General features: G+C 51.6%; 1 protein-coding gene across 7 annotated transcripts in view; it reads right to left on the bottom strand.

Annotated features, from left to right (window-relative positions):
* Positions 1-471: 471 nt before the first annotated feature.
* KIAA0232 (KIAA0232 ortholog) overlaps positions 472-21,518 on the bottom strand; it is an 83,803-nt gene continuing 62,756 nt past the window's right edge. For 5 of the 7 annotated variants that reach the window (XM_034672159.1, XM_019807042.2, XM_034672158.1 and 2 more), the window contains 4 exons: positions 16,563-19,857; positions 9,859-9,967; positions 5,108-5,205; positions 472-3,021 (listed from right to left, as the gene is read on the bottom strand). In XM_034672159.1, the coding sequence (XP_034528050.1) occupies positions 2,842-3,021; positions 5,108-5,205; positions 9,859-9,967; positions 16,563-19,857 (3,682 nt within the window). In that variant the 3' untranslated portion in view covers positions 472-2,841. Of the gene's footprint in view, positions 3,022-5,107; positions 5,206-9,858; positions 9,968-11,947; positions 12,073-16,562; positions 19,858-21,518 lie in introns of those variants that run through there. The other 2 variants (XM_034672161.1, XM_034672163.1) reach the window with 2 other exon arrangements.

Raw genomic sequence — 21,518 nt, 5'->3', positions numbered from 1 at the left:
CCGCCAGGGGAGGCACAGCCCGGCGCGCGGCAGCACGCACTCTGCCGTCAGACGCTCTGCCGTCCAGCACGGCCAACGGAGCAGCTACCAGCTTTTCCCCTACACTTTAAGAAAACACACCGATTTCTTCTACAATGAACATTGATTGTGTTAATATGGAAACCCCCCCCCCCCCCGCCCCAGAACAGATGACCTTTTGTCTACACCTATGGACGAAAATGCTGTGTTCTTCGCAGGATTCAGGCAGGAGCCGGGACGGGGCTGGGAGTGGGGTGGGAGAGCGACTCGTTTACCAGGAGGCCCCCCTCCTCCTTTTCCAGCAAAGCAGCACATCAGCATTTTGACCTAAATCCCCTTCCTCTGGAATGATGTGACCTGGGCACTTTCTATCTTCTCCTGCCCCAGGTCATTAAGACAAAGCTGGGGATCTTTCTAAGAGATTCTTTGCTGTGATAAACAAAGACAACCAACTGTTTTTCAAAATTTTTATTTGGTGTTAACTCCACAAGAAAACAAAAAATCAGTTACTCTGGTGTACGTGAAATCAGAACAATACAACCACGGGGAAAAAAAATCTCAGCCCAGGAATGGAAAACAGATACTTCAGTGCTATGGATATGCAATGCGCTTCATACCACAGTGCGTTTCAGCGTTTTGCCAACTTTTTAAAAAATGCTTTTTCTTTGTGATCATCCATTCACAAAACTAAAAACCACACTTTCAGCTCTGTTGCTGAAAGCCTCTGGGCTTCAGCCACTTAGCTATGAAAACAAATAAATACATAATCTGTTAATCCCCTTGCCCATTTATAATCCATCCCCATTCCCCCGTGGAAGGTGCAATGTCTTCCTGCCTGTGCGTGAGGAAGTCGGCACCTGTGCCACCTGGAGCCCTGTCTTGATAAAAAGCAGCTGTCCAAAATCAACTGAGCTAAAGGTTGTATCTGAAATATATTTATTTGGTCTCTGCTACATAAGCAACGATTTCTAGAATGATCGTCACTGTAGTGATTTTAGGAATTTACAACTTCCAATTCTTTTTTGCCTTTGCTGTTAAATTATATTTCAGTGCAGATGCTAATCACTTTTTAGGAAGCTCCGGAAGAAAGAAAAATACATAAAACCTTATAAAGTCTGTAAATAAATAACAGCAACAAAAACCTTACACACACACACACACACACACACTCTCACCTGCACACACACGCGCCCGCACACGCAAGCACACACACTCTCACCTGCACACACGCGTGCCCGCACACGCACGCACGCGCACACACACACACGCAAACACACACACACACTCTTTAAAGTGTCATCAGATGTGCTGTTTAAGAACAAACCCTGACATGGGGTGAGACCCAAGCCAGCCGTCCACCAGGTTTCTCACAGTGAGGACACACAGAACCCGGGGCGACTCCACAGCCTTGGAGTTGTCTGTGTTCTCAGTTACGAGACAGGCAACCACACCCGGGGCTCGAAGCAAACCAGAGATTTCTCAGCCACTCCAGCTCCCAGCTAGCGAACTGTACGTGCATACTGCCTGCCAGGCTTCATGGTGAAGCCGTGTCGTCCACGTCAGACTTCTCTGCCATTCCTGGTGTTACAGACACGCTAAACTGATTTTTACATATTAGGTTTTGTTTGTTTTTAAATAACAATTTGGTTTTACAAACACTGCTCCTCGTAGCTTCACCTGCTGCCCGCTGGTGTGAAAACTCGAGGAGGCGGCCATCCTGAGCGGACAGGACTTGTAGGAGACGGACTGACTGCTGGGTCCCCACGGAAAGCGGGAAGCGAGTCCCATGAAGCCATCACAAAGGTCTGGGAGAAATGACGTCTCTGCCCGCCCCCAACCCACCACACAGAACTTGCCCAGAACATTCTCTCAAACACAAAATGAGATCTAAGCTCTACTAAATCACGGCCACGACAGCAGCTAGCTGCAGCAGCCAGGGCGTCTTTGGGGTGTCGAGGTGGCCTTTCCTGCATGGCAAATGTTTGTAATTTTGAGTTCTGGAGGCTTCGATTCAATGGAGGTCACCAGAAAATCCTAATTTGCAAACGACTAACCCTGAACGGGTGTTCTGGCGGAAAAGTAACCACACGTAAGAACAGGCTGGGGGTACGCTCTGGCCCCACTCTGCCTCCTCTGCTACCCCACACCCCAAAGCCTTGGCTCCTCCAGTTAGCAAGAAAGTCACAAACCATAGTATCTTCCATGATACTTGAGGGGGGAGAATCCTAAGAGAGAAAACACAGTATTTTGTAAGTCTCTAAAAGCACACCCTTGGGGTTCCTACGTCAAATGTACATGAGATCTGACTGAATGAAGACCGTGGATGAGTCACCCATGCTTCCCTCCTGCCTTGAGAAAGGCCCCGGCCCACTGCAGGGGTAGGTATTTATATCCCAGTCCTGAGAGCACAAAGCCTAAAGGCTCCAAAGCTCAAGTCTCTGGAGAGCGGAAGTGGCTGCGGACACCGCGGTGCTAAGGTGACAGTGACCGGGCTGCAGCTGGAAGGACAGACAGCAACTGCAGTCAAGATGCGGCAAGCAGGGATGCTTCTAGACAAGCACGTGCACACCCATTCTTGATTCGACAACACAATCTAGTCTATTTCAAAGAGCCAAGAATTCAACAGCTTGGAAAACAAAAAAATCTTCAACAGGATAGCTGTCCTCAACTCTAAAATAAGCAAGAAGAGAAAGAGAATTGCTGATCTGAATCAGTTGATTGAAGAAGAAACCTAAGTTGTTGCTTTAGATTAACAGGCCTCACAAAAGGGTAATTTGCCATCACATATCGCTCTCAAAAAATAATTTGTACTACTCTGCAGGATTAGAGATGAGTTCGAGAAAAGAGCTCTTCTTCGCCAGGGTCCGCCCACTCGCCTCCGCCCTCTGAGCCGGAGCCCTCCGAGCCGGAGCTGGCGCTGGAGTAGATCTTTCTGCGGAAGCCGCTGGATTTGGCGCCGGCATCTCTCTCTCCTGCACACCTTGCTTCATAAACAGAAGACACCTGGGATTAAAGGAACAGTTTTCAACAGATCAAAAGCCACACTTTTTTCCGAAAGGGCTACACGAGACACTCCTGATACACGGGGGTCAGACAGCAAACCGCCGGCTTTCCGGGGAGAGCGGAAGATGTGAGGAGCGCACTGCTTCAAAGCAAAACCAACAACCTCTCCTCCGTGATCCATAAAGGGTCCAGAACCCTCATTCCGTACGTTGAGTCCCTGGGACAAAACGTTCCACGTGTGAGGGCGGCCCCAAACCCGTGTCTGAGGGCTGGCCGGCCACGGCTGGGGACCGGGCTGAGCACCGGGAACCCACTGGGAGGCCGGCAAGGTCACGTCGTCCCCGGGCTCACCTTCCGGGAGAGCCCACACCAGGCCGACCCACAGCTGCACGCTGCGGTGGAAACCAGGCCACATGGCCGACAGGGGAGACGCAGACGGGACACGCACTTCAGATGGCTGCGGCAGGGAGGGCAGTTCTGGGAAGTGTCCTCACCTGAAGCTGAAAAGCAAGCCTTGGGCAAGTAACAGCCAGAGCTTGCCTGGGAGCCTGGGGGCCGGGCTTCGGAGCCGGAGTTCTAAAAACTCTTCGTTGTGTGGGATTGTCCCCCACACACCAGATGGTCAGCATCTCTGTCCCCCAGGACACTGAATGCAAATGGTAGCCCCTCCCTAGTCACAGTAACTACCCCTGCTCCCCGAACCCAGTCAGAGTAGCACCACCACCCTCCCCCCTCCCATAGCAACTGTAATGCTCCCTCCGCCCCTGAAGTGATCAACAAAGCCCCCTTCCCTCACAGTGACCAGAAACATGCCACCCCCACTGGCCAGTTATAGTAACCAGCGACATTCCCCACCCCCCCCAGCCCACAATAATGAGCAACGCCCCCGCCCACCAGTAACCAGCACCCCCCAGTCATAGTAACTAGCAGCACTCCCTCCCCCCAGTCACAGGAACTTGCAACACCCCCATCATAGAAACTAGGAACACCCCCCCCATCCTCAGAGGAACCAGCACCCCCCCGGTCATAGTAACACGACCCCCCATTTCCAAATGGCAGCACCGTCCCTGGCTGGGACCCCTGAGGCAGAAGCAGAAGACAGCCACAAGGAAGGAGGGGTGAAGAGAGCACGTGAGGCCAGAGGCACGCGAGGGCAGAGCACACAGGCCCCTCTGGGCGAGGCGCAGTGATAGAAGGCCGTCATGGTTAGGAGCGTGAGTCGCTGAGTCCCAGCCGAGGCTCACGGCTCAGGTCTGCACTTTGCGGCGGGGTTGTACGGCCTCAGACAGGAGGTCCTGTCTGTGCAGACTGGACAGTGATGGCACCCCTCAGGCGTTATGAGGACCAGCGAGGGGAGGCTCAGCCTGGACAAGGTGCGGGAGGAGGGAGGAGGGACGACACCTGACAAGCGGGGCGGTCAGGGCCGGCAGACAGACTGCGTGTGAAGGGGCCAGGGGCCAGACAGAGGCTCCCAGGCGTGGGTATGGCAGCAGGGGGTGTCGGGGGGCACATTCACCGAGGTGGGAAACACAGGACCGTGGGTGCCAACACCCCAGGGTGCTCCGGGGGGATAAGTCCTCATAGGACCTGAGCCGACACAGAGAAGAGAGACATGTTTCCTTGGATTCATCCACCTTCCTGCCTAATGGGAGCTCACAGGCCTGGTGGGGAGGTGGTGGTGCAGAAACCGAAAGCAGCTGCGGATCAGGGCTGGGAGCAGAGGGCCACACTGGGCGTGGTGAGGACACAGGAAGGTGGGGTCCGTCCGTGCAGCGCACCGGAAGGGCTCCCTGGTGGTGCCTACCCAGGAGCTTCTGGGGGAGTGACAAGGTCCGACTGGTATGCAGAAACTCCCTGTGGCAGCACTGGGAAGGACAGTTTGGGGGGAGCGAGGGTGGGGGTGAGGGAAGCTTTGCTAGTAAGCGGACGAGGTGGGAGGTGATGCAGGCAGGGACTGAGGGCCATGGAGCTGGGTGACCTGGGATGGAAGGTGGGGGGAGCTCCCAGGGCTCCCAGGCTCCAGCCTGAGTGGCAAGGGGGTGTGTGGCTGTTAGTAAGTTAGTAAGGCGGAGGACAGTCCACTTACCCTATTAAAATCTAACAGACGCTCTCCGTTACTGGGTATGTCTTTACCATCTGGACACTCTTCTATACCATTCTCTCCCTTGGCATTTGTATAACATTCTTAATCATTTTGAATGGAGAAGGGAAAAGAGGGAAAGGGGGGGAAATTTCATTAAGACACAGTTATGAAACATACATTTTTGTTTCATTTTTTTGCTGAAGTCAGATCGGTTAGGTCCACCAACCCTTTGGAGAGTTTTAGTAGTCACTAAAAGCAGACACGGTCACCACCAGCCAGCCAGGTACGCACGAGCAAAATGCTATGCCAATTTAAAGATTCTTCTAACAAACTGTTTATCGAGTTTTTAAAAAACAGGCTGGCAGAACCAGACGTGCCTGTCATCCCAGTGTGAAACATTCATTCAACACACATATTCACCCTGTAATGGGGTAAGCCCCGGGCACACAGGACAGAGACCAACAAGGCCCAAGCCCTCAGGAGCATACGGAGTACAGAGACAGACGATGCACCGTGTGTGCGCTCATCTCACAAATGAACAAAGGGATTTCAGACAGGAGGGAGTGCAGTGGGGAAGACAAAACAGGGTAACAACCTTGTTTGTTCCCTCTCAAGTTAACACCACACTAAAGTACATCTTTCCCACATCTGCAGAACAGGGAAGAGAAAGGAGGCTAGTGGTTTGAGTAGGTAAGCGGCCCACAGAGGGGGATGGAACTGGAAGCTGGAATTAGAAGGAATCAAATAAACCATTTAGTGCAAAGGTTCTCAGCCCTGGGAGCTTGAAGACAAGGCTGCGAGCACAGGCCCCGACCCGAGATCCCGCCTGAACCGGTCTGGGCCAGGGTCCAGGTGTCAGCAGCTCTGAAAAGTGCCCAGGTGCTTCTGCCGCACAGCCACGGCCGCCCCCACCCGCCTTCCTAGAGCAGCCCCCACGCAGCTGCGGAGACACAGAGCCCAAAGAGGAGACGGCCGGGAGGCCCGATGCGGACCCTGGCTTTGAATCACTGTGTGACCCCAACAGAGCATGTGTATCCCGTCGCCTGCGGTCCAGTTACCACGCGGTGTTCAGTGAGATGACACACTACCCATGTGCGACACCGGGGAGGACAGGACCGATGCTCAGTGACCGCTGTGCCCTCTTACCATCAGGTGCTGGCCACACCATATTCTCCAGAACCTTTAGCTTTCTCTGCCTGCCCGAGGACCTCGAAGTTACCAGCTCAGGTTCAAGAAAGGATGTGAGTGGATCCCTGGTTCTGACACTCACCTGTGACGTAACTCGGCCAATGACTGACCCTCTCTGAGCCCCAGCTCCCCCGTCTCGAAAACAGGGTCACCATCTGCCCTCATGTGCAAGTTAAAAGAGCTGCCGTGCGGGCAGCCCCAAGTACAGCACTGGCACGCCTGCTACTCCCCCACTCGGGGCGGCCACCTCCGGCTCGGCCGGCCTGAGCAAGCTCGCAGGGCCCCACTCGCCCCCCAGCTAGTTACCATGGCACGGTAACTGCCTCCTGGACCAGGACATGGCCCAGCATGGAGCTGGATCCAGCCCTCCTCCTGACTCCCACACTTTCCTGCGCTGCTTTCGGGATTCTCTGTGTCCAAAAGGGGTCTGTGACACCACAGGCATTAGGAGAAGGCAGGGATGACTGCTGATGACGGTCTCTGTGATCCGCCCGTGGGCAGCTCCTGCATAACCGGCCTGCGCTACGCGTGTTGCGCGTCTTAAGTACCCCTCGGGGAGGTTGCACGTCTTAAGTACCCCTCGGGGAGGTTGCACGTCTTAAGTACCCCTCGGGGAGGCACTACCTCAGCCTCTCGTTAAAATACAGACAATGGAGACACAGGAGGGCTGGTCACTGCCCCAGGTCTACCAGCTGGCAATGGAGGCCCTAGACTCCAGCTCCGTTTTATCTCCTGAGCCCTCAACTGTTATCTCTACGGTTTCCCTGCAGGGCTTTCTCCATAAGACTAAAATAACACCCACACACTTAGAAGGAATGAGCCTTCCAAAGGTCCCGAATCCAGCACGTGAGCTCTGAGACCGCCACTCAGGACAGACCTGTCGTGGCACGGGGTGTGCAAGGCCCTCGTGCTCTGGCTTGCTTCCGGCGGACCTCGCCCCCACCGCAGGCTTGCACCGTTCCCCTTCGCCGAACACACTGGGGTACACCAAACACCTCCTGCTCCCGTACCAGCCGAGGCTGCTGCTTGGGCTCCTCCCACTGCAGGTAGCCCCAGCTGTCCCAGGGCTTGTGTCTTCACTCCCTCTGGTTGTGCTGAGACACCAGCTAATCAGGACTGTTCCGCGGGCCTGGCACAAGGCAGGAACGTAAGCAACACCTGGCTCGCAGCCGTGTCTACGTAGGCACAGCAAGGCCGGCAGGTGGCAGAGTGCGGGGCTGGGGCTTCCGGGCCAGATGGGCTCCCCTGCTGCAGGGCGCCCGGCCAAGCTGCCTCACTCTGAGCCTCTGTCTCCTGCCTTACTGTAAAAAGGGACGGCCCTCCTCCTTCCCAGGGAGGCCGAAAGCTTCCAGGTCAGCCCCTGACTCGGAGCAGCACGGCCTGTTATTAACCATCAGCCACACTAGGAGTTTCAGCGGTGGAGGCCGGAGACTCCAGCCACTCCTGCTGAGGGGGCAAGAGGCCACCCACTTTCCTGGCCAACCTGCTCCTGAGACTGCACTCCCCCACTCGTCACGTCCCCATCACAAGGCAACCGTACAGGGATTTAATGCACAGTTATGAGTTGAAGGTCATTCCAAAGCCCGGTTTACCATTATCTACCCACTGAGAGTTTCTCTATTTGCCACTTCACAATAAAAAAAAGCACCGTGCACTAACCATCCCTTATAGCACCGACCCGGGATTGTACAGATAACCAAGGACTCAAGCTAAGAGTCGGGACTGACTCCTTACTAACTAATGGCAGAAAACTAGACTAAGGCTGCCGAGACGGCCCTTGACACACTAACGAAGTGTGAACTCAGTATCTGAAAATCATCCTAAACCCATCTTCTTGACCCCTGATGCTGCCTGCTGCCACATCCCTCCTCTCTCTCTGGCTGCACCGCTCTGGGGCACCCGGCCTCCCTTACTGGTACTCCCATGAGCTCACTGGTGACTGGACACCATCGGTGCACAGAATGAGTCTACGTCAAGGCCAGATTTGTGCTCCCTTCACCCTGGTGCCTCCCTGGGCACCAAATGCAGACAGCTACTGTAGAGAGCAAAGCTTCTGGACCACAGGAAGACAGCCTGGATGGAAGCCTGAGCTTGAGGGCTAATGCGTGACTCTGGACAAACTGTCAAACCTGGGTCTTAGAGCTTCCTCACCTGAAAACTAAGGCTGCCATCTCATAAGGCTACGATGGGGCCTACGTAAGAGGAAAGACTGGGAGCACTCTGTAACAATAAAGGCGACCCAGACATCAGCTAACGGTGGAATGACAGCTCTTTAACAAATGCGGTGAACGAAACAAGATGCTAAAAATGAAGACTCCGCTCTATGTTCTTTCTGACCCAGCGAACCTCTGGGAAGGAGGAAGGCAAGCTCTGGGGAAGGCGTTTTGGGGCTCACAGCAGAGAGAGAAGCAAACAGCCCCGCCGTCCCCCCCAGTCGGTGAAGGCCGGGCTGTGGAGGGAGGCCGGCGTCCTGAGCACTGGAGCGTGCCAGGCACGGTGGGCAGCGAGCGGCACCCCTGGCTCCACGTTCATTACATACGAACCGGGAGACTGACAGACACGTGAACGTGTGGTGTACGTGCCCCTTCCGGCTCTAACAGCAGAGACTGTCACATGCCACAGCCCATGGCAGCCCAGGAGCCGGCGCCACGTCCTCTGCAGCCCTCACTCCTCCCCAGACTTCCAGAGTTTTTATAGCTGATGGGCATGCCCTCCCGGGAGGCTCACAGACCCGAATCACCGTTACCAAATGTGCTACTGCTCCGTCTACGCCCTGCCAGTTCCCCTCAACCCCTCCTGCTGCTCACTCCTCAAGGAAAGCCGCTCCTGAGGCCCCAGCGTCCTCTATGAGACCTCTCCGTGCTGCTCTCTCCTGTACTCCCCCCGCAGGGCCTGAGGCCAGACCTTGACCCTGGGTCTCCCAGACAGTCCACAGCAGGGGCCCAGAACCCCAGCTGGTTCCCTCAGGCTATTCGACCCCTTCTCCACTCTGCTGCTAGTACTGTTCTAAAACACACACAGGACCTAACCACCCTCCAATTCTCCATCTTCTCAATGGCCTTCCCTTCCTGTGTGTTAAACTCGACCTATCTCAGCGGCGCTCCAAACCCCCCACTAGGCTTCTTCCCTGTCTGCTTTCTGGCCTTAGCTACAACCCAGCTGGGCCCACTTGCCAGAGACCCTCTTGCCCTTGCGCAAGCGGTTTCTTTCACGGGGTCTGCCCTTCCCCACCTTCCCTGCCTAGGCAGCTTCCTGAAGATCCCCCCCCCACAGCCGATTACCCCCAGCCCCACTCCCCTCACGAACCCCCGTGATCCTGAACAGGTCTTGGCAAAGGTCGGTCCTGCTTTTATGCATTTCCATGCCTCCTCCCACATCAGGCTGAGGGCAGGCTCCAGTTCTCACTCATCTCTGTGTCCCCAGTGCCCGACAAATGCTGGCTACACAAAAGTCTCTTGGTAAATGCTTTTTTGGACCGCTATTCATAGTGAAAGAATGTACCGCTCCTAATGCAAGAGAAATCCGAATGAGTGGATGAACCAACGACCTAACACAGGCCTCCTTACCTTCACACTCTGACGCAGGAAAGACAGGAGAGTACAAGGCTTTTTCCCACCAGGTCTGCTTTTCTTGACTCCTGTTCATTCCTTGAACATCAGTGTTCAATACGGGAAACTGTTTAGGTTAAACAAATACAGAAAAGTTTACAAACTTTCAGGATAAAGAAGAAAATTCAAACATTATTAACTAGGAACTACAAATCCAGGATTTTTAAATTGATGACTTTATTTTTAATACTGTTCTAGACAGGTGAATTTATTTTTTTAAGATGTTACTTTTAAGTAATCTCTACATCCCAATGTGGGGCTCGAACTCACGATCCTGAGATCAAGAGTCGCACGCTCCACTGAGCCAGCCAGGCACCCCAACAAGGTGAATTTAAAAAGCCAATGTGGGGGCGCCTGGGTGGCACAGCGGTTAAGCGTCTGCCTTCGGCTCAGGGCGTGATCCCGGCGTTATGGGTTCGAGCCCCACATCAGGCTCCTCTGCTATGAGCCTGCTTCTTCCTCTCCCACTCCCCATGCTTGTGCTCCCTCTCTCGCTGGCTGTCTCTATCTCTGTCGAATGAATAAATAAAATCTTTAAAAAAATAAAAAAAATAAAAAAAATAAAATAAAAAGCCAATGTGTTGAGGGGCGCCGGGGTAGTGCAGTCGTTAAGCGTCTGCCTTCGGCTCAGGGCGTGATCCCGGCGTTCCGAGATCGAGTCCCACATCGGGCTCCTCCGCTGGGAGCCTGCTTCTTCCTCTCCCACTCCCCCTGCTTCTGTTCCCTCTCTCGCTGGCTGGCTGTCACATAAATAAATAAAATCTTAAAAAAAAAAAAAAAAGCCAATGTGTTGGGATGCCTGGGTGGCTCAGGTCACGATCCCAGAGTCCTAGGATTGAGCCCTGCATCTGGGTCCCTGCTCAGTGGGGCGTCTGCTTATCCCTCTGCCCCTACCCCACCCTCGTGCTCGTTCGTCTCTCAAATAAAATCTTAACAAGAAAAAAGAAGACAAAGTGTTCATAACATATAAAGTACGTTTTTCTTAAAAAGGACTTATATTTGAAGTGGAATGAAGATTTTTTAAAAAAACACAACAAAACCCTCACAAGGCAAAATACCCCCATTCACATGCCCAGGCAAGGCAGATGTCTAGATTTGAGAAGTGCAGAGAAATAACGGGGTGGCCCTAAGTCTCCACGGGTGTGAGACGCTCCAGGGAAGAGAGAGGACCCTCTTCCCCTTCACACACTTGGGCACGAGGGAGTGAAAGACGATGGCACGGGACTAAGGAAAACTGTGTAGGCAGGGTTACCAACCTACATGTCTTTTTTTTTTTTTTTTAAAGATCTTATTTATTTATTCCACAGAGACAGCCAGCGAGAGAGGGAACACAAGCAGGGGGAGGGGGAGAGGAAGAAGCAGGCTCATAGCGGAGGAGCCCGATGTGGGGCTCGATCCCAGAACGCCGGGATCACGCCCTGAGCCAAAGGCAGACGCTTAACCGCTGTGCCACCCAGGCGCCCCCAACCTACATGTCTTTTTAACTCAACTACGTGCTTTGCTGAGAACCAGGGGACATTGGGACTCAATCGAAATATGGCCTGTGGACACTGCATCGCCCACTGCTTCAGAAGACATTTCACCATGTGTTCAAGCTTCAAACCTGAGCGGTCTTGGCAACCAGCAGCCGTCAGTCCTCTGACAGGACTTTGTTCTTCTCCTACATGTAAATTTCTTATGGGTCAAGGACTGTTTGATTCAATAATGTGTTTTTTATTATTTAAACTAATGGGAAACACCTCAAACCTTCATTTTTCACTTGACATAACTTTGCAGAAAGAAATACTCTTAAATTAGACACGAAGGAAAACTGTACTGTGTACCCAGAGTGGCCAGTTAACCTTCACTATGCTCTCCCCCAGCTCACTCCAATGACAGTAGTCAGCACCCCACTGTTACATAAGCAGGACAAGGCTCGGCTTTATGCAAATGAGGCCACAACAGCCAAGGTCTACAGCTAATTCAAGGAAATTAATTTCATCTGGCACATAATTCACAGAACCCCTAGACCTTTCCAGAAAGGCCTTTCCTTCTCTCTAAGACGCACCTACACTGTGAGATGACAATTTAGTGCTATTTGGGAGGAACAAGGAGGCTCCCTGGACAGAACAGTTGCCCTCGTCCCCAAGGCACCACTGAAGGCAGATGGATTTGGAGGCAGCAAGTTTCTACCTGCAAAAGAAAATGTCCTGGGCAGTTGTGAGCGACCAGCATTTATTTGTGTGACCCTGTCCCGAGACCGTGGAAGTGGGGCAAGGGTAAGAAAGGAAGGGAGACAGAACTCAGCGCAGAGGGTGGGAAACAGCCGGGAGAGCAGGCTGGAGGAGTCGGCATGGACAGAGGAGTCTAGACGAGACTGGAGGAGAGGCAGTAAGCTTCTTACAGGCGGGGCCCATGTCTTTATCTGTGCACCTCCGGGCACAGGGCCTGCACAAAGCGGATGCGCGCTGTCTGCTGGCCTGAAGGCTCCCGCACAGGTCCCAGGATTATCTGGCCCACCATCCTCTACCCCCTCGCCTCCACCTCGGGCTTAATTAACACCGCTGAAGTCATGCCAGTTTCTGCTACGGTTTTAGCATTTCTTCTGCACCCTCCCCTTGAAAGTCCGGTCCACAGGCAGAGAATTCTTTGTCCTGTTCTAAGCTACACACTCGATGAACCTGCGTTATCTCAGGACGTCATTCCATTCCGCAATCTCCAATTTCTAGGCTGCACAGCAAAGATGACCAAGCTTTGCTTACATGACCTCTGTGGGATGCTCGGATTCAACTTCTGGCTGACGGAGAACAGAGGGAGGGAAACCCGACGACGGCACAACGGTGGGTGAGCCAGACACCTCTGCCACAGCGCGGCTCTCCCTCTCCACCCCCCAGGTGTTCAGCTCGCTTTCTCACCTGCAAGCCTGTCTTCAGACGGCACCTTCGCTGAGAAGCCTGCCCGAGCCCCTGCTTCTTGCAGCAAGTCCTCCAAGCACCCCCTTGTGCTGCAGCCCTGAGCCAGCTCTTCGCCCCCTCCACGGCGCCGGGACACCAGCATACTGAATAATGGATCGCATGCCGTTGGTGAATGTGACCCGGCCGGGGCGGGGCTCTGTGCCTGTCCCCTGCGCCCAGACAGAGCGGGCTCCCAAACAATACTTGAAGAATGAATGAAACCGTGAAAAAACAGAGAAGACATAAATTTAAGCCAGAAAGCCTGACCAGAAGTGTTTTTAGCAAAAGATGGAATACTCAGAAAGTCTTTAGAAGCCAGAAGCCGGGGTAGAGGCACCTCCTTGAACTCTTACTAAGTGCTCCCGGGTTTGGGAAGACAAAGGTCATTGGTGTTCCTCTTTGAGTTGTATTCTGGGAAGAGTGCAGAAAAGTGGCCCTCAGCCATGGTCAGTTCCCACCCAACTGGGTCACAAAAGGAAAAGAAATCCCATGTAGATGAACAGCTGCAGAGTCCACTGAGACCAAGAGACCCTGCATGGCACGGCAGCGGAAAGAACTCAGGCTCTATCCCTGATGCTGGGCTCTCAGGAGCAGGGACTCCACCCCTCTGGGCCTATGTGGCCTTCGCAGTCACGGGGAGGGGGACAGAAATCCATCTCAGGTCACCGTGGGCATTCATGGAATAATAGTGACACAGCAGAGTGGGAACAGCGCCTGGCACGGGGCGGGGGGGCAGGTGCCACACCCCAAGGATGCCCCCCACCCCCATTCCATTCATCAGAACCTTCTGATGCCACCGCACACCGACTGTGGACAAAACGGTCTCCTCTCCAGGACTGGACCGCAAACTCCTGAAGGCAGCCCAAGCCTCTGCTGCTCTTCTGTGCTCCAGACGCACGACACTAGTTCAGCAGTAAGTCAATGACGAGGAGAACACCTACGCCACAAACTAATGCAACAAATGGACACCCAAGGCACACTCTGCTACTCGTCACCTTCCATTTTATATTTCAGAAGCCAGGAACTAACTGCTGGCCGCTGCCTCCTTGCCTTTGCTGATGCTGTTCCTTCTGCCTCGAGTGCCCCGCCTCCTCTCCCTTCTGCCTTGGGATGCTCAGGTGTGCAAAAAGACTCTCTCAACTCTCACTGCAGGGAGGGCTTCCTCTGGGCTCCTGAGGCATTCTGGGCTCACCTCCACCACGCCACCTCCCGTTCCCTACAATTACATTTGCCCAGATGCCCTAAAACGTAAGGAACTGGCTAGCTAAATCATAGTACATCTGTCCATACAATGGAATAGGATGCAGGAAATCAAAAGGAAGGGTGATTATAACAAAGCGCCACTTCTGTGAAGAGAGAAAAATGACGAGGAAACGCATGTGAACATGTCCTTGCTTCTACGTGCACAAACACCCTTGAAAGACACGGCAGGATGCAGGCTCGCAGCTGCTGCTGGGAGCACCCGTTCGCTGTATAAACACACCCTTTCGTAACTTCTGAATTTGAGCCATGTGAATAAATGACGTATTTCAGTTAAAGTAACTTATCTACTTCCAAAGTGGTCTTTGTAACTAGACTGATTTCTTTCAGTGCAAGGATGGTGGTGACCTGTTCATACAGGACACCTACCTTCGTGATAGGCATGTAACGGGTATTCAAAAAATGTTTGCTAAACTGACTAACCTAAGCTTTTGAAATGAATCCATGCTTCTGGACACCAATTCTACTAAAATCCCTACACTTTAAGTGTTTTCTTTTCTTTTCAAATAAACTCTACGCCCAACATGGGGCTTGTGAACTCACAACCCAGAAATCAAGAGTCAATGCTCTGGAGACTGAACCCACCAGGCGCCCCTAGAATTCCTACCGTTTAGTCCACTTGCTCTGAACCAGGTGGCCTTTCCATAGTGGCCTTTACAATAGGGCTCCCAGACTGCCCTCTCTCAGGAAAAGGGGGAAGAAGACCCTTGTAGGAGTTCCCCTAGACTGCCCCGGCAGCGTGAGAGTGGAAAGGCATATACTCTGGTCCCAGACCGGCCCCCACACTGTCCCTTCAGGTCACTCTCTCAACCTTTCCATACCTCAGATCCATCTAGGACGTGAGCTCCACCCTGGCTCTCTACCGTAGCACCGCTGCCCAGACATCAGGGCTGATAGGAGCGGCCATGCCGATGCTAGCAGACAACCCCACAATGTCCCTGAGGACTCTACTCCTGGCTGAGACCTTCCGAGACAACCCCAAATTCTGATAACACATAAATCCATCAACATACTAGAAAGCGAAGGAACATGGCAGTGGTATGACACAGAATCTCGCTTCTTCCCTCTTTTTCTTTCTTCCCAATCTGGAACCAGGTGAAATACGAAGTACATAAAGGCATATTCAAGGACAAAAAGTGGGGCAATAAACAAACAGGTAAAGAGGCTAACAACGTTATTGGCTTTCATTCTTGGCAGCTCGGTTTCAGTGTTTCAGTGGGACTCAATGCATGCCTCCTGTGGGGTCTGTGGGCGAGCTACTCAGAGAAGTGACCCTCGAGCGGGCAGTAGGGCCTCCTCCCACCACACGCACTCAGATCCCTCCAGGCACTGGCCCCGTAAGCGAGGAAGACACAGTCCACTTCCATTAGGAGCTTATAACCTAACGAGAGAAAGTACATGACTCATGAAACGTGGAAACGGCAACAGGAAAAGAGGCACAGTGCATGAAAAGAGAAGGGAGGCATTCGTTCTGATGTGGGTGGGGTGGCGAAAGGGAGAGAGGAGGAATTAGGACACGGGTCAGAAAGGGCGGGGGGTCTGAAGAGAGCCCCGCCGTCTGGGCAGGATTTAGCGGTAGCAGAGGTGGGTGCAGTGTGCACAGGCCCAGAGGGGAGGGAGGACATTCAGCCGCTCTCCGGCCACAAGCAGTACGACTTCCCAGCACCTCCAACCGTCTTTTTACTAAGCTGCTTCTGGACAAAGGCCAGGCACCGCCGATCAAGTAACAGCTGAGAAATAGGCAGATCGCTGGGCTTTTCTGTGAAACAGGTTATTACCTTCAGTGATATTTCTTGCACACTCAATTTAACCTCAAAGCACTTCTTAGAAATAGTCCAAGGGTGCAATGACTCCCAATCACAAAACTACCGTTAGCCTCATTCTAGCGTGTAAGTCACACGGCTTTAGGAATACGCACTTGGTATAAAGCAAGGTCCGTCTACGTAGGCTGTGTAGCAGCTCTTTTGTTGCGCTGGGATTGTGGGTTTTTACACGTACCACCATCTGTTTTAGAGAACTCTACACGGAAAACCTACGTTCTAAACCAATCAATGTTTCGGGGACCATGAGACTGGCTTGCTACCTCAAGAGACCCTCTGCTTCTTCTTCCAAAGAGCATGGGGCCTTCCGCGGATTGAACAGCCACTTCATGATCCAGCAGCTTCGAAGGCCACAATGCCTGCGCATTCGGTTTGCAGCACAATACGTGCGTATTAAGACAAAACCGTCTATCTCATGGTTTTAAAATGTCTTTTCTCTGCAGAAGAGGTCTACGGTCTACTTCCAATTTATAAATATCAAACCCATTTTAGGTCCTTATGTAAAATCATAAGGATGTAAGTTTCAAGACGCTGAAGCTAATTTCCCAATAATTTCACCCACTCTTTCACTGTCTGATTCAGCTGCTCCCGCAGTCAAGTCCGACCAACAACTTCTATCAAGCACCAGCTCGCACAGACAACCACCTACCTCTTCCAGCTGTCCCGAAGAAACTGGATTATCTTCGTAAGCAGGGAACTGACAACCTGCTTTGCAACTACAAAAATTATTAATTTCTTCCTCGCATTGTGCCATTATTTTACAATTTGCTTCTGAGCTTTCTAAAGCAATTTCCAGAGATTCATTCATGCTACATTCTAAACACTGACTCTGCGTCCCCACTGGCAGAACCCCAGCCGATTCCTCCTGAGAATCCAGTGATGTCTGCGCACTCTTTTCCATGCCAGATTTTTTTAATCTGGGGAGGAATTTCCCAGACTCAAGCTCTGATTTTCCATAGTAATGGCCTTCTTTCTCAGCATCTTCTTCCAGTGGTTGGAGATCTGCCTGTGGGTCTTCAAATGCATCAACTTGAGAAGGAATGGGAATATTTGCTTCATCTTTCTCAGATTCAAATTCCGACTCACTTCCACCTCCTGGGGACAGCTCTGATGCAGAAATTGGGCGGAAGTGAGTCCTAGGAGAGATCCGAATAGCCCGGTATTGTGTTCGGTCGACGCCACATATCCTGGGGTGAAAAACTTCGCTGTCTGAATCAGAGCAGAGGATTGATTTCGGTTTAAAACTAGGGCTGAAAGAGGCAATCCCTTCGGGTTCAAATGAACACTCTACGTGGAGAACTTGTGAGAACGGATTGCTTAAGTCAAAGGAAGAGAAGGAATATTCAAGCCCAGGATCTTCAACCTGAAAGTTACCACAAGCTCCTAGTAAGTCTTCATGGAAGATAAAAGAAAATCCCTTATTTAATCCATTTTCCCCACTCCTCTGCTGATCGTTCTGTTCAAATGACATGAAGGGCTTCCATAACTGCCTGTGACCAGGAGCGAAACTGTTTCCTGGGGTCATGAAGACGTCCGTACCAGCTATGGTCACGACGTCGGAAGCCGCACACTGTAACAGACTTCCCTTGGTGTGACCGGGTGGCACCACCGCCCACTCCCCATCGCTACTGAAGGTTTTGAGCTCTCCGTAAACTCCCCCGAGAATGAATGTGTTCTCTTTGTCTTGGGCCACATCCCAAGGTTTGGAGGGCGTAGTATAGTCGCCGCCGTCCACCTTCGACAGCTCCCCGGAAACGAAGGTTCTCTTCTCCAGGCTCTCCTTCTGCCCCTCCCACAGACGGTACTCAGACCTCTGCACGGCCTTGTGGGGCTCCCGGAGGCTCTCGGCCTCAGCCTCGGCCTCCAGGCAGCAGCAGTAGTTACTGACGTCCGTCGGGAACAACTCCTCATCGATTCTTTCGATGTCTGCGGTCGCTACCGATCCCCCGTCTGCCATCTTTGTCCAAATGTCTTTAATAACCCCTGAGCTGTAGCCGCCTCCACGTGCACCATTGTCACCACACCCTCGTGCAGTTTCCAAGGTTTTGTGTTCCGTCTTTTGTTCGAGCTGAATACCACAGACAGATTCTAGTTTTGATTTTTTTTTAAAAACTAAGGTGGGAATTTCTCCTAACGTTCTACTGTTCTGCTGGCAAGTTTCATCTTGCAAAAAATCTAGAAGTTCTTCATCTACATAATTTGACGAGACTCTAGGAACTACGTAATTAATATCTTCTGCATTAAACTGTGTGGACTCTTCAAACTGAATATTTAATGTCTCGTTGTCTGAACGTGTTTCTTCTGAATGGGACCATGGGCTACAAGTTCTTGTTGAAAGATTAGAACAGTGTTCATTTTCTTCAAAGGCACTATTTTTGGTCCATATTAGCAATCTAGACTGGGTTTTCCCAAGCATATTAGCACTAGAATCTGTATTTTCATTTCCCAGGTTGAGAGTTTCAAACGAAAATGGTAGAACAGAATTACTGCATTGCACTTCAAACACTGAAAAACACGAGTTTATGCCAGATCCTTCATTAATATCTGAAAAGAGCTCCTGATTACCAGCAAGCAAATGTGGACTAAGCGCTGTGCTGTCCAAGATCGGAGAGAGTCTAATTGGAGAATCTCCCCCGAAACTCTCCCCGTCGGCATCGCCCGAGCTGGATGAACAGCACTCCCAGAACTGAGCCAGATTGCCCAGGTCTTGCAGGAAGAAGCCCTCGGCACCCACAGAGCTGGTGGACTCTGTCCATATTGCACGTTCCCCTTGCAACTCCATTCCATCTAACACTATGCAACACTCTGCCTCAAAATCTGTTTTCTCTTTGCTTTTTTGTCGAATCATATTCAAAATCCGACTTTCTCCTTGCATTGTTTCTGAGGCACCAGGATCCAACATGGATTGATCAATATCCACTTCATAGAAGTGTGTTAATTCTGACAGATGAATATCATCCAGATACTTGTCCTCCGGGAGAGAACAGAATGAGGTCCCAGTGAGGTCAATATCCTCATTGATAACCGCAGGCATTTCTACAAAATGACCATCAATGAAAGTACCTGCTGCGAGGTATGTTTTATGAATATTATTGTTGCTGATACAAAGACCGTGCACGGATTCTGACAACTCTTCCACTGCCTCTGACGTCAGATCACTCGCATCCTGTTGGTTTCGGTATGTGGTCTCTAGTTTACTTTTTCTGCTCAAAGGAACGAAATACTCAGCAATCGGTTCAGTGTACCACAGTGGTTCCTCTTTATATTCTCTGTCGTTTCTGCTCTCCAGGGACAGGTCTCTTCCCTCGGCGCTCCCAGTGTCTCTTCTCCCCAGGTCCTTCAAGGGCCTCTTCCCGCGCCGGCACAGCGGCTTGATGGCGCCCCCGCCCCCGCTGCTGCTGCTGCTGCTGCTGCCCCCTGCGTGCATGCCCCTCTCCGCCTTGTCGCCGGGCTTCAGCGAGAGCCTGCTTGGCCCGTTCCGCCCTTTCTTGTTTCGAATTTCTCGTGTCTTGTGTCTGACTTTCACACACTTCACGGATGCTTTTAATTCTCCCTGATGACCACTTGAACTGGAGCCTGCCTCACTCGAGCCGGAAGACCACGAGCGAGGGCGAGTCTTTCCTTCAGGTTTATGTCGGATCGGCTTTTTGTACGAAGCAGGCTTTTCTTCCATTGTGCCATTCCTGAATTTGTTCTCCTTCTCACTTTTACTTCTGCTCTGGGTTTTCGCGTGTACAGTGGTGGGCGCCTGGCTGCTGCTTTCCTTGATGACTTCGCCTTCGCTGTTGCAGTCCTTGGGGGAGGATGTGCCTGTGCTAGCTGGCGGGGCTGTGGAGGACGAAGAAGAGCTAGAGTAAGAACAGACTTTAGCCTTGTTCCACACGGTCATGATTTCCTGCAGGCAAACTGGTTTTTCAGACAGTGCCGGAAATGCTTCATAGTACCTGAAAAACAGAGGTCAGAGTTCAAAAGCAGGCACTCAGATGTACGAGATACAGCAAAACAACACTCCCTCCCAGGTGGAGCGACAGGGTACTTCACTTTACCGGTCAACACTTAAGTCATCCATGAACTAAAACTTAAAAAAAAAAAAAAAATACTACAGTGAAATACGCTTTGTGTTTAGTCCCATTTATCAAGCACCTTTACGCTCAGCACTGAGGTGAACACTCGTTTAGAAATATTTAGCAAATAGGCAAGAGGACAGTCTTTATCTTTAAAGTTGTCGTTTTAATTAAGGAGTTACAAAGGACAAATACAATATGGTGGAAAGAACATCATCATGAGAAGAAATCTGCATTTGAACCTCAGCTCACATCACTATGCATGTGACTTTCAGCTCATTATCTGATGTCTTGGTCCACACTCTCAGCTGTACGCTGGTGAGGATAGGACTTACCTCACAAGGCCGTTGGGGGAATGGGAAACAGGGACCTGAAAGCCAGAGAGCCTGAGCTCTAAAGCAGCACTCCCCGACTGTGAACCCTGACTTGGCCCTGACCAGCTGTGTGACCTCAGGCCCATGACCTGACCTCTCCATGGCCTGCGAGATGCAGGGAATACTACTATCCGCCTCACAGAGCCGTGAGGAGTACAGGAATTAATGTACAAGAGGAGTCAGGACACAACGTGGTTGTTGTCACCACACGTTCTCAGGAGAAATGCCCGGCATCACGCAGGCCCTCGGAAATGGGGGATTATGAAGAGTGCTCGAGCGGTCAAAAAAAGAGGACGCTGGTGCAGCCGAGAACCATGAGAACCAGTGGACCACAGCAGAGCCTCGATGCTCTGAAAACGGAGCAGTTTAGGGACTACTACTTGTGAGGCACGGGCACCTGGGTGCGGACACAAGACCCGAGGAGACCAGCGACTGCGGGAAAAGTCGGGGAGGCTGCCTTTAAAGGGCTTGAAAACAAGAAGTTGTTTCCAATCTGCCCAGAAGCTGGTAGCCACTGCAGATTTCAGAGCAAGACAGATTGCTAAAGCAAGAACCTCAAGTCAGGTTGCCTATCAAGGGGACTGTCCCTCTGGAGGCAACAGTCAAGGTCACACATGAAGTATAAAAGGCCATGTTTTCAAAGGGCCTATCCTTGATTCTCCTTTTTACCCTCTACCAGAGCTAACAGAAACACATGGTGAGCCTCACAGGTAATTTTTCATGTCCCAGGAGTCACGTTAAAAGTGTAAGAAGAAAAAGTGAAACTGAATTCAATAATATATTTTACTTAACCAAATACATCCATAACATTATCATTTCAGCATGTAATTGATATTTAAAAATATTAATGCAGTATTTTATATTTTTATACCAAGTCTTTGAAATCTGGTGAGAAATTCACGTTTACAGCACATCTCAATTTGAAGCAGCCGCATGCTGAGTGCTAAAGAGCCACACCCACGGCTCACTGAGACCACACTGGCTGGCGTAGGTCCGCAGCAGCAAATGAAGGCTATTTTCACCTTACGTTCAAGAAGTTCAGAAGATTCAAATAAAATGTATAATAAGCAAGTTCCGCTTATGGTGCAGCCGATTTTACTAACCATTTACAAAGAAAGAACAAAGAGCATCTTCAGGAAACAAGCTTGCCAAGGTCAATGACTTGTC

The sequence above is a fragment of the Ailuropoda melanoleuca genome, chromosome 11, assembly GCF_002007445.2.
Source record: "Ailuropoda melanoleuca isolate Jingjing chromosome 11, ASM200744v2, whole genome shotgun sequence".
NCBI lineage: Eukaryota > Metazoa > Chordata > Mammalia > Carnivora > Ursidae > Ailuropoda > Ailuropoda melanoleuca.
The sequence above is the reverse complement of the archived record's forward strand: the minus strand, read 5'-3'. Positions and strand labels throughout refer to the sequence as shown.